Source organism: Tamandua tetradactyla, chromosome 2 (assembly GCF_023851605.1).
Source record: "Tamandua tetradactyla isolate mTamTet1 chromosome 2, mTamTet1.pri, whole genome shotgun sequence".
Lineage (NCBI taxonomy): Eukaryota > Metazoa > Chordata > Mammalia > Pilosa > Myrmecophagidae > Tamandua > Tamandua tetradactyla.
The window spans coordinates 125,902,885-125,913,942 of record NC_135328.1 but is presented as its reverse complement, the minus strand read 5'-3'; the positions used below and the strand labels follow the sequence as shown (position 1 = coordinate 125,913,942).

The 11,058-nt window shown below is 63.2% G+C and overlaps 1 protein-coding gene across 4 annotated transcripts; it reads left to right on the top strand.

The window, feature by feature from the left end:
* Window positions 1-1,960: 1,960 nt before the first annotated feature.
* On the top strand, window positions 1,961-10,837 carry CARD9 (caspase recruitment domain family member 9). Of its 4 annotated transcripts, none has more exons than XM_077148798.1 (13): window positions 1,961-2,244; window positions 3,384-3,584; window positions 3,685-3,822; window positions 5,115-5,419; window positions 5,714-5,893; window positions 6,010-6,153; window positions 6,372-6,497; window positions 7,466-7,657; window positions 8,124-8,165; window positions 8,479-8,527; window positions 9,909-9,985; window positions 10,342-10,427; window positions 10,536-10,837. In XM_077148798.1, the coding sequence occupies exons 2-13, from the start codon at window positions 3,401-3,403 to the stop codon at window positions 10,633-10,635; spliced, it is 1,623 nt and encodes a 540-aa protein (XP_077004913.1). In that variant the 5' UTR covers window positions 1,961-2,244; window positions 3,384-3,400; the 3' UTR covers window positions 10,636-10,837. The 4 variants fall into 4 exon arrangements, with proteins under 4 accessions (XP_077004913.1, XP_077004912.1, XP_077004909.1 ...); XM_077148797.1 differs by having other exon boundaries at window positions 3,319-3,584; XM_077148794.1 differs by having other exon boundaries at window positions 2,172-2,244; window positions 2,773-3,584.
* The last annotated feature ends 221 nt before the right edge of the window (window positions 10,838-11,058 follow it).

Below are 11,058 nucleotides of genomic sequence, written 5' to 3'. Positions count from 1 at the left end.
TTGAGATCCTGAGCAGGAAATGTGGAGCCCCCCACCCTGGGCTACATGAGTGTCCTCGGTGGCACCTGGACATTGGGCCGGGGAGGAGCCAGGCTGACGTGCTGGGCCTGGTGTCCACTTCCCTGAGCTCCCGGGCAGGTGGGGATCAGGGCCAGGCCCCTCAGATCCTTGGGCCCAGGCCTCCTGGGGGTCCTGGGCTTTGTCAGGGTAGGGGTGGAGGCGATGGCAGAGTTATAGATGGATGTTCGCCTGCTTTGTGAAAAGCACCCACTGCATGGACCTAGGAGAAGCCTGCAGAGTCGCTCTGGGCCTGGCAGATTTGCTGGTGGGGGTCAGGAGTTAGGGGCCCAGACGGGCCTGGTGGTGGGCAGAGTCATCCGTCGAGCAGAAGGACCCCGCACCCCCAGGCAGTGGCCGGCCCTCTTGGCACTGCCCATGGCTGCCAGGTCCTGCCTTCTGTGACCCCCGGATAGGCATCTGGCACCTCCTGGGCCCCTCTCTGTTGATGCCATTCAGGCTCCATGGCTGGTGCCCCTCTCAGAACAAGCTGCTTGGTCATTCCCAGTGTCTCTTCATGGAAAAGTCCAGATGTACAGAAGTAGGAAGAACAAGTGCCCTTGTCTCCAGCTGTCCCAGTAGTCGCCATGCAGTCCCTCTTCCCTGTCCCGTCCCAGTCCCTGCATTGTTTCGTCCATGCTGGTCCTGATGCCACAGAAGTTTACATGCACCTGTTGCTTTTTACTTTGTGCCCAGACTATCAAGTAATCCCTGGTTTTCCTTGTTGTTTTCTCTGACCTGTGGGTTATTTGAAGGTTTGTCATTTGATTTTAAGCATTTAGGGATTTTTCAGATATCAATGCTACTGCTTTCTGGTTTAATTCTGATGTGATCTGAGAGTGGGACAGTCTGCCATTAAGGTCCTCACACTCAGTGGGAGGGAGTGCCCGCAGCGGTTGCCTCTTACACGGTAGGGCAGCTTTACACCCCACAGCTGCAGGGGCCTCTGGTCCCACCTTTCCGTCCACCTCAGGCTTCAGGAGGCCCTGGCCCGGCCTCAGCCTCCAGAAGACCCCGACTATCTGTTCTCTTGCCGGTCGATGCTGACTCTACTGCCCACAGCCCAGCCCACGGGGTTGTGCCCCAACGACCAGTGCTCACTGCCAAGCAGCAGGAGCACGGGGCCAGGGACACAGCTCAGGGCAGCAGAGGCAGAATCCAGCGTGGGCAGCAGCGAGCTGTGTCCAGAAGGTGGGGCTGCTGCACAGGCTTAGCCCTTCCTGTGGCCTCAGCCCTTTCTCAGCAGCTGTTGCATCAAGCTGGCTGGCACCAGGCTCAGCTGGTGAGGTGAGGGCTCGGGAGAGTCCCCGGGACCGGGGTGGGGGAGGGTGGGGGAATGTGGCTCTGGCTGCCCAGAGATCAAGGCCCAGCTGTTATCCCCAGGAGGTGGCTCAGTCCCTGAGGCACCGGCCAGGCCCATTCTGCCCTTCCGTGGTGAGCCCAGTGGGGGAGGGAGGGGGCCCAGTGAAGGGAGGGTAGTCCAGGAAGGAGGTCAGAGGTCGGCACTCTGGGAAGGGCTGTGCCCAGTCTGGCCTGGCTCTGCAGGCGGCAGCTTGAGCGTGGCTGGCCCCCGTGGCATCGTGTTACCTGTAGAGCCTCTGGGGCAGCACAGGCTGCCAGTTCTTATGTGACCTGTTGGCACATGCAGGGCCAGCTGTGTGGGTGCAGGGAGGCCAGGGTCAGGCTGATGCCCCTCAGGGTCCCCTACCTACAACCTGAGACCTGACCTTGGCCCCAGGATGCCTGGGAAGGTGAAGTTGCCAGGTACAGAGCATCCGCCGGCTGCGGACAGAGCAGGCTGGAGAGTGGTTTGGCCCTATCCAAACTTGGGAAGGGCCTCCGCTCTCATTTCCAGCGCCAGGCCTTGTGCCAGCCAGGGTGGGCCTCCAGGGCCTTCGAGCAGCTTTCTTCCCCAGCTTTCCTCTGCAAGAACCACCAACTTCCACTTCCCTCCCAGGGGCCAGTCTGGCTGGGCGAATCAGAGACGGGCCACCAGGGAACTGTCCCAGTGCGAGGACCGCCCAGCCTCTGTGGACTTAGCCAGAACCACCCAGGAAGTCCAGAGGCCTCCCTCCCTCCCACTCCACCCTCCCACGAGCCACCAGTCCGCCGGCAGCTTCTCCACCGCCCAGAGACACAGACGGACAGACAGCTGGCATACCGCTGCGGCAGCCCGAGGATCCCGAGGTAACGCTGGCTGGGTGCCCCTCCATAGGGGGTGGGGAGATGTGCTGTTGGCCCTTTGATAGGGGCGGGGGTCCTGAGCACAGACCCCAGAGGCATTGAGCTTCCCAGAAGAGCTTCTGGGAGATGAGCCAGCAGCCCCCACCGTCCCGCCCTTGCCCCTCCAGGGGACTGGGCACATCCCTGTTCATGTCCCCCCTTAGTGGCAGGGTGTCAGGCATGACACCTGGGTGGATTTCAAACTGGAAAGGCAGGGGATGGGCCCAGTGTCCACACAGCCAGCCAGGGTTCTCAGGCCCTCCTTACTGCACTGATGTTTTGTTCAGCCCTCTGCCTGTCATCGGCTAAACGGGGTGACGGTGGCTAAGAGCTGGTGTGACCATCTGGCCTTGCCTCCCTCTGGGCTGAGGGGGTCGCCAGGAACCAGGACAGTGCTGGGGGCAGGAGAGGGACCCAGAGATGACTGGATCCTGTGCCAAGGCTCCCAGCCTGTACGTGGGAGTGTCCAGGCCAGCCCTTCCCACTGCCCAGGCCCAGCAGCCGCCAGACGACTGGGTGGCAACTCCATTGCATCACTGGCGGCCAGCAGGCGGAAGGGGATACGGACTGGGACCGGGTGTGAGCGCCCGTCAGGGGACGAGGAAGTTCCAGCAGCTGCCTGCAAAGATGGAGCCCATGCTCCAACCTGCCCCCGGCCCAGCTGCCACCTCCACCCTCACCTGCACAGCGAGATTGTGCCATGCCGGTTGGCACCTCATGGCACGCAGCTACTCCACCCCTGTCCTACGGCTGCCGTGGCAGCTCATGACACCTGTGGGTGTTGCAGGGGACCTCTCGTTTAAAGTGTTCTCCCCTTAGAGCCAACTGTTCCCAGGCATCTGCACCTTCTCCCCCTGCTTGTTCAGGGCAACCAGGAGAGAAAGCCCTGGGGCAGGCAGAGGTGCAAGGTCCAGGGCCCAGGAACGAAGGCAGGGACCACCCTGCAGTTTTCTCCCCAGGAGGTGGTGGTTGAGGAGGGCTGCAGGGAAGCGGCTGGTTGGCACCAGGCCCTGAGTCCCACATGGACTGTCCACTCAGGGGCTGGCCCTGGACGGGCTGGGAGGAGGCGGACGTCTCAGGGGCACCCCTGCCACCACTGTTAGCACCCCCAGCCCCTACCATGTCCGACTACGAGAACGAGGACCAGTGCTGGAGCACCCTGGAAGGCTTCCGGGTGAAGCTCATCTCCATCATCGACCCCTCCCGCATCACGCCCTATCTGCGGCAGTGCAAGGTGCTGCACCCCGACGACGAGGAGCAGGTGCTCAGCGACCCCAACCTGGTCATCCGCAAGCGCAAAGTGGGTCAGTGCCCCGCTCCGGCCTCCAGCTCTTCCTTCCCGGTCCCCTGCTGCCCCAGCTCCTCTCCCAGCCCAGTGCCCCAGCCTGGCCTTTCTGACTGCAGGCGTGCTCCTGGATATCCTGCAGCGCACGGGCCACAGGGGCTACGTGGCCTTCCTGGAGAGCCTGGAGCTCTACTACCCACAGCTCTACAAGAAGGTCACGGGCAAGGAGCCTACGCGGGTCTTCTCCATGATCATAGGTGGACTGGGGCCCCGCCCAGGCACCGGGCAGGGCAATGAGTTGGGAGGAAGCAGGGCTGCGGGGACACACCTGTGCCGGAACAGGGAGGGAAGTGGCCGTCACTCTCGCCCTCCCTGCTTTGTGGTATGCCTGGAGGGGCAAAGCTGGAGGAAAGGGGGCACGTCCTCTCACTCACTGAGGGGAGCCCTGCTGCCAGGGTTCCAGCTCCTGTGAGGGGGGACTCGCTGCCCAGCACCTGGAGGAGCGGGGGATGGCAAAGGGGCCTCTCCCATGGCCAGAGGAGAGGGCAGGAACTGCTGGCCAAGTCGGGCCCCCCAGGGCTATACAATGGACCATGCACCCGATTCCCTCACCCTATATAAGGGAGCACACAGGGGGGCCTGGCCCTGCAGCTCCTCATGGCAGGGACCCTGGGTTTGAAGCGAGAGACTCCCGTGCCCACAGGCACCCTGTGATGGGTCAGAGATGCATACCAGGGCCCGGGTCTCTGAGTAGCCAGTCGCGTTCTCAGAGCCCAGAAGCAGCCACACAGCCCAACTTGGCTTCAGGCCCGCAGGCTGCTGGTCTTCAGGTCACTAAAGGCTGGCACCAGTTCCAGGGTCCTTCCCAGGGCAGGCAGATCAGACCAGACGCACCCTGGGGGTGGGTAATGGGTGCAGGGGGCCCATGAGTGGATGGTGGGTGCAGGGGGACCCACAGGTGAACATGGGTGCAGGGGGCCCATGGGTGGACGGCGGGTGCAGGGGGACCCACAGGTGGACATGGGTGCAGGGGTCCTATGAGTGGATGGTAGGTGCAGGGGGACCCACAGGTGGACATGGGTGCAGGGGGACCCACAGATGGACATGGGTGCAGGGGGCCCATGAGTGGATGGTAGGTGCAGGGGGACCCACAGGTGGACATGGGTGCAGGGGGACCCACAGGTGGACATGGGTGCGTGGGGCCCACGGGTGGACGGTGGGTACAGGGGGACCCACAGGTGGACATGGGTGCAGGGGGCCCACGGGTGGACATGGGTGCAGGGGTCCTATGGGTGGATGGCAGGTGCAGGGGGGCCCACGGGTGGACGGTGGGTGCAGGGGTCCTATGGGTGGATGGCAGGTGCAGGGGGACCCACGGGTGGACATGGGTGCAGGGGGGCCCATGAGTGGACGGTGGGTGCAGCAGGGCCCTTGAATGGGCATTCGGGGTTGGGGGCCTGTGGGTGGACAGTTGAGTACAGGAGGGGCCCATGAGTGGACAGTGGGGGCAGCAGCCTCACAGGGCCCCTGACCCGGGCCACGCCCACAGATGCATCTGGGGAGTCGGGCCTGACACAACTGCTGATGACGGAGGTGATGAAGCTGCAGAAGAAGGTGCAGGACCTGACGGCCCTCCTGAGCTCCAAGGACGACTTCATCAAGGAGCTGCGTGTGAAGGACAGCCTGCTGCGCAAGCACCAGGAGCGCGTGCAGAGGCTCAAGGAGGAGGGCGAGGCCAGCGCGCACGAGCTGAAGCGCTGCAAGGACGAAAACTATGACCTGGCGCTGCGGCTGGCGCGGCTGAGCGAGGAGAAGGGCGCGGCACTCATGCGCAACCGCGACCTGCAGCTGGAGGTAAGGCTGCCCCGCCCACCCACCCCCACTTCCCACCAGGTGGAGGTGCCCCCTCCCCAACCCCTCCCCACCTGCAACGCTGGTGGGGGAACCTGGCCCTGAGATGCCAGCTGGCAAGGGAGACACCCACCCCTGCCCCTGCCGCTGCCTCCGGATGGAAGCCTGGGGCCCCGGGGAAGCTGCAGAACAGAGCATCCGAGGGTGTCCAGGCTGCGCGGTGGACAAGTAGACTCAGGGGCTCGGGCCACGGAGGCGGGGGGCGGGGGTTGCCCAGCTGACAGGCCCCTCCGGCAGATCGACCGGCTGAAGCACAGCCTCATGAAGGCAGAGGACGACTGCAAGGTGGAACGCAAGCACACGCTGAAGCTCCGGCACGCCATGGAGCAGCGGCCCAGCCAGGAGCTGCTGTGGGAGCTGCAGCAGGAGAAGGCGCTGCTGCAGGCACGGGTGCAGGAGCTGGAGGCTGCGGTCCAGGTGGGGCCCGTGCGGTGTCTGGCAGCCTCCGGCCAGGTGGGGCTTGAGGCCAGGGGAACCGTGGGGCCTTGCAGGTGGGCCACAGCCACCTGCCCTCTCCTCTGTGCCACGTGCAGGTGGGAAAGCGGGACAAGAACAGCCCATACATCCAGGTCCTGGAGGAGGACTGGAGGCAGGCGCTGCGGGAGCACCAGAAACAGGCCAGCACCATCCTCTCTCTGCGCAAAGACCTGCGCCTGGCGGAGGCCCTGCGTGCCCGGGTATGAGGGTGGGCACTGGGCCGGGGTGTGGAGGCGCTAAGCCTTCAGCACGGCATCCCCACTTCACCCCCACCCCCCAAAGGGGCCCCCCTAAGCCCCACTCCTTGCCCCTGGTCCCCCAGAACCACTGCTGGGAATCCGCCCCAAGCTCATTGCCCAGGGGGCTGGCTGGTGGGGGCAGCAGTCAAGCAGTGGAGGCTGAGCATCCATCCCTGCAGTGCCTGGAGGAGAAAGAAATGTTTGAGCTGCAGTGCCTGGCCCTGCGCAAAGACTCCAAGATGTACAAGGAGCGCATCGAGGCCATCCTGCAGCAGATGGAGGAGGTGGCTGTCGAGCGGGACCAGGTACAGCCGCGCAGCCCCCAGAGAGGGGCCCACAGGGTGAGGACGCAGGAGGGGGCTTCCCCCACCCGCACGTCTGCCTTTCGGGGCCAGGCAACAGAAGGTCTCAGTGCCGCACTCATGATACATGCTCTTTCAAAGACCAGAAACCGTCGCGAACGGGGCCCACGGTCCGCCTTCCAGCTGCACCTTCAGACTTCTTTTTTAGATTTGGTTTGTTTTACAAAAACAGAATTTTTCTGTCCGTTTCTGTTTTGCTAGTAGCTTTCATAACTTCAAAACCACAGCCCCGCTGACCGACACATTGTGAGCAGCATCCCCCTGGGTGGACAGGTCTCATCCCCACATCTGGCCTCTCCCTGTCACAGGTCGTGCCCCGGTGGAGCTGTGCAGGGTGACTTGGCTTCAAGTGTAGACTCCTCGTAACTCAGCAGGTCCACTTCTGGAAACCTGCCTCTAGAAGGATGTCGACTGCAGGCCACATTCCAGATCTCAAACTGAAACAGTGGGAAACTGCTGCAGTCACTTTAAAGACCATTCAGCAGCTCTTTGCAAGCAGGGACTCGATATAAAACTAGGTCCCAAATTTAAAAAACATACGTGGAGACATCGGGGGCCAGAAGGGGCTCTTTTTGTAGGCGAGACGCCACCTTCTTAATCGCTCATAAAGCACCCTACACTTTCCTAAGCCTCGATCGCTTTTGCAATCCCCCAAACACTCATGTCCGTGGACTCCAAAGAGGGCAGGGCCAGCACTGGCTGGCCCCCAGCATGTCCTGTCCCTGGCATGCCCTGCCTGCCACGTGGCCCTTCCTGTTGCTAGAAGTTTAACGGGGAGCTTTGCTAGAAGGCGATAGAGCCAGACATGAAGTGAGAAAGCCAGCAGGGAGAAATGAAAGCACTGTCTGGAATGTGGGGAAGCTGCGCCCTGGGGCTGCCTGTCATCAAGTCTGCCCTGCCTGTCCTTGCAGGCCATTGCAACACGGGAGGAGCTGCACGCACAGTGCGCCCGGGGCCTGCAGGAGAAGGACGGGCTGCGCAAGCAGGTCCGGGAGCTGGGCGAGAAGGCCGACGAGCTGCAGCTGCAGCTGTTTCAGCGCGAGGGTCAACTGCTGGCGGCCGAGGGCAGGCTCAAGCAGCAGCAGATGGAGACGTTCATCCTGGTGGGCCCAGGGGCCTGGGGAGGGTGGGGGGACTTTGTACCTGCCCCTTGGGCAACAAGTGTCAGGCCAAGCTCAGCCCTGGGGTGCTGGTGCAATGCTTGGGGGATCAGTAGGACGCAGTGGCAAGGGCCTTGGGGGCCGTTCCTAAGAGTCCGGAGCCCAGAGAAGTGGGGAGGAGCCATGGGGGTGGCCCTGACAGGTTTCTGGTTTCCTGAGCCTCTTCCTAGCTCAGGGCCCATGGCAGGAAGTGGGGCCACTGGATAGGGGGTCTGCTGAAGGTGATACCCATCCCACAGGGTCCCACAGGCTTTGTAAGTGGTGAGGGGGAGGCAAGATGTTTTAGGGAGGGGGTTAGGCAGGGACTGGTCAGGGACACTTGTGCTTTCTGGGGATGGTGGTCTGGGACCCCTCTCCTCAACCCTGGCCCACACCAGCCTGCTGACCAGGCCCCTTCTTATGACCCCAGAGCTCTGACCTGGAGGACAGCTCGCCCAGGAACTCTCAGGAGGTAAGACGGAGTCCAGAGTGAGTTCAGGGCTGGCCCCCTCCCATATCACCCGACTTCCCAGTCCCTCACAAGGCCGAGAGGTCGCTGTCTGCTTAGCTGTAAAACGTGGTGTGGTGCCCACTGCCCGGCCTCTGTGGCATGGGCTCCCTTGCCTGGGTTCCTCCCCCACCCAGCCTGGCTGGGCCACAGAAGTCCCCAAGGAGCCCTGTAATCAGAGCACTGTGGGGGCCAGGGGCAGCTGTGGGCGTGGGGTGCAGGGCGGGGGCACAGGTGGCAGATGGGACGGTCTGAAGCCAGTCTGTCTCTCTGCAAGCTCTCGCTCCCGAAGAGCCTGGAGGACAACGCTCAGCTCTTGGACAAAGGTGAAGAGACGAGTGTGGGCGTGTGGACGTGGGTGTGTGAGCCTGGGTGTGTGGGCCTGGGAGTGAGCACGGATATACCCCCAGGAGTAGCCAGGCCCACAGGCATGGAGGACACTAGTTGAGGCCCAGGAGACCTTGGCATTGCTGGCCTTGGGTGGCAGTGCCTGGACATGGGCCCTCATGTGTGGCCTGGGCTTTACACCATGTCCCAACCAACAGGGACACGGGGGCCCAGAGTGGCTGAGTAGCCATCCAGGCCTGGTCAGCTAGCCAATGAGATTCGACCCCCCGGCTCCATCCCACGGTCAACCAGGGCGTGTTGTGCCACCTGGCTGCTGGTGTCTAACCCTCCTGGGGGTGAGGGGAGGTGACATGAAGTGAGCATCCAGGTGTGCTATGCTAGGATGTGAGGCAATGAAATGGAGGAGAAAGAGGGGCAATGGAGCTGGCGGGGGTGGGGGTATGCAGTGGAGGTCAGCAGGAGACCCAGGACTGGCAGAGAGTGGGGGCAGGAGGCGGGAAGCCCTCTAGGGGCAGCAGGCCTGTGGGGGCCTCCATCTGACTTGCAATTTAAAGTGGCCACGGTAGAGAAGGTGGTGAGCTGAGAGCGGCTCTCCGGGTGACCCCCAGGGTTTGTCACAGATTAGACTGGGGGGTGGTCCAGACAGACTTCCTCAGTGCCAAGCCTGACCCCAACTTCAAAAGGGGAAGGGCAGCAGCAAAATGGAGAAGCAGCATCGAGGCGGATGTGGTCAGGCCCTCTGCTCTCGCCAGAAAGGCACGAATTGGAGGCTGAGGAGTCCCACGTGGGACAGAGACAGGCAGGACCCTGGAGCCACCAACAGCGGGGGTGGGGGTGGGTGTTGGGACGGTAGCCAGCCGCAGCCTGGCTTGGGAGCCTTCAGCTCAAGGAGTTCCCAACCTGGGGTGCCTAGGGCAGGACCCGGGCAGACCTGGGGGTTAGAGGGCAAGGAAGGGGGGGGCAGGCTCAGCCAAGAGCAGAGACCTGGACATCCTCAGCCCCCTGGCCTCAGCCCACTCTTGGCCCACCCTGGCTCTGGCAGTTCTGGAACTTTCTGTTCCTGACTGCTGCTGTGCCTTGGCCACGCCTGTGGCTGCTTACCTTTACCCACCCCTCCAGGACCCGCTGCCTGGTCAGCATGAGGAACCCCAGCCCATGGACGGTCAGCTTGGGAGGAGTCTTTGCCTGGGAGTGAGGAGTGGGCCTCAGTCTTCCTGTCTATAAAATGAGAATGTCCTCAGTGGGTCAATGGGAATGTCCCACAAGGTCTTGTAAGACTGGCCCCAGGCAGGGCCCTGTGACCAGTGAGGAGGGGGTCCAGCAGGTGGGCAGGACTGGCAGCACAATCCTTTCTTCTAGGTGGTGCGGCTCAGAGGGAGAGCCTGGAGCAGCCCTTTGTGGCTCTGCAGAAGGAACAGCTTTCGCTGGCCCCCAATGTAAGACTGCAGGAGAATTAGGGGTTCCCCCACCAACAGCTGTGTGGTGATGGTGGGGAGGGCAGCTCCTCAGGCAGACCCCAGATAAGCCCATGCTTCTTGGCACAAAGCCTGGAGTCTCAGGTCCTGACTAGGAATCCGGGTCTCACTGTCTGCCCTGCTGGGCCCTGACAGCCCACAGCCACATCACATGTCCCTGCCCAGCCCACACTGGCTCATCCTCCTTGGCGCGGCCCATGCCTCGTGAGCCTTGTCTCATTTAAGGCCGGACACCAACCTTGGTCCGCTCACAGAGGGCACTTGCCTGCCCCCTCCCCACCGGGCCCGGTTGCCTGACTCCCCTCCTCTTCCTCCAGGATGTGGGCCGCAGCAGCGGGGAACCCCCGGAGAAAGAGGAGAAGGAGCGGAGGCGCCTCAAGGAGAGCTTTGAGAACTACCGCAGGTGGGGGCGAGGGGAGACCCCCAGGTTCCCTCCACGCTGGCCGGGGAGGGCTTGCGCGGTTAAGGGGGACAGGTAGCCGCATCCCCGCAACGTCTGCGTCCCCCACAGGAAGAGGGCGCTTAGGAAAATGCAGAACAGCGGGCGCCAGGGTGAGGTGGACTGGGAGAACACGACGGGCAGCGACAACACGGACACCGAAGGCCCCTAGCCACCGCCCCACCTCCCACCCGGGGGACCCCGAGCTGCGCCGACCTCGCCCGCCCGCAGGCACCAGTGAGCCGTCCCCGGGAGCCCCACGCGCGCTGCGGGGACGGCTGGACTTAAGTTGCCCAATTCGCAAAATGATAAAATGTGACCACTTTCGTGTCATGCGCGTGCATCACTGTCAGTAAAAAGGACTTCTGCTCTTATTACATAATATATATTCACTGGAATAAACGCCGATGAAGTCCGCGGGTCCCAGCCCCCGGCTCCGGGGGAGGGCCGCACTGCTGGCACCACCGCGGGGTGCCCGCGCCTGCTACCCGCGGACCGCCCCCTCTGCGCGCCGGCCCTCCCGCCCACCCCGGCGACTGCTCCCCAACCAGCGACGCGGCCGCGGGGACGCCGCTACAGGCCGGAAAGCTCCAGC

What these genes read in the sequence shown, in the direction of transcription:
- CARD9 (XM_077148794.1), top strand. Translation starts at nt 3,302, where the DNA reads ATGGACTGTCCACTCAGGGGCTGGCCCTGGACGGGCTGGGAGGAGGCG. An exon ending in TGGCTGTCGAGCGGGACCAG is followed by an intron (nt 6,498 to 7,465) that starts GTACAGCCGCGC and finishes CTGTCCTTGCAG; the next exon opens with GCCATTGCAACACGGGAGGA. An exon ending in AGCTTTGAGAACTACCGCAG is followed by an intron (nt 10,428 to 10,535) that starts GTGGGGGCGAGG and finishes CGTCCCCCACAG; the next exon opens with GAAGAGGGCGCTTAGGAAAA.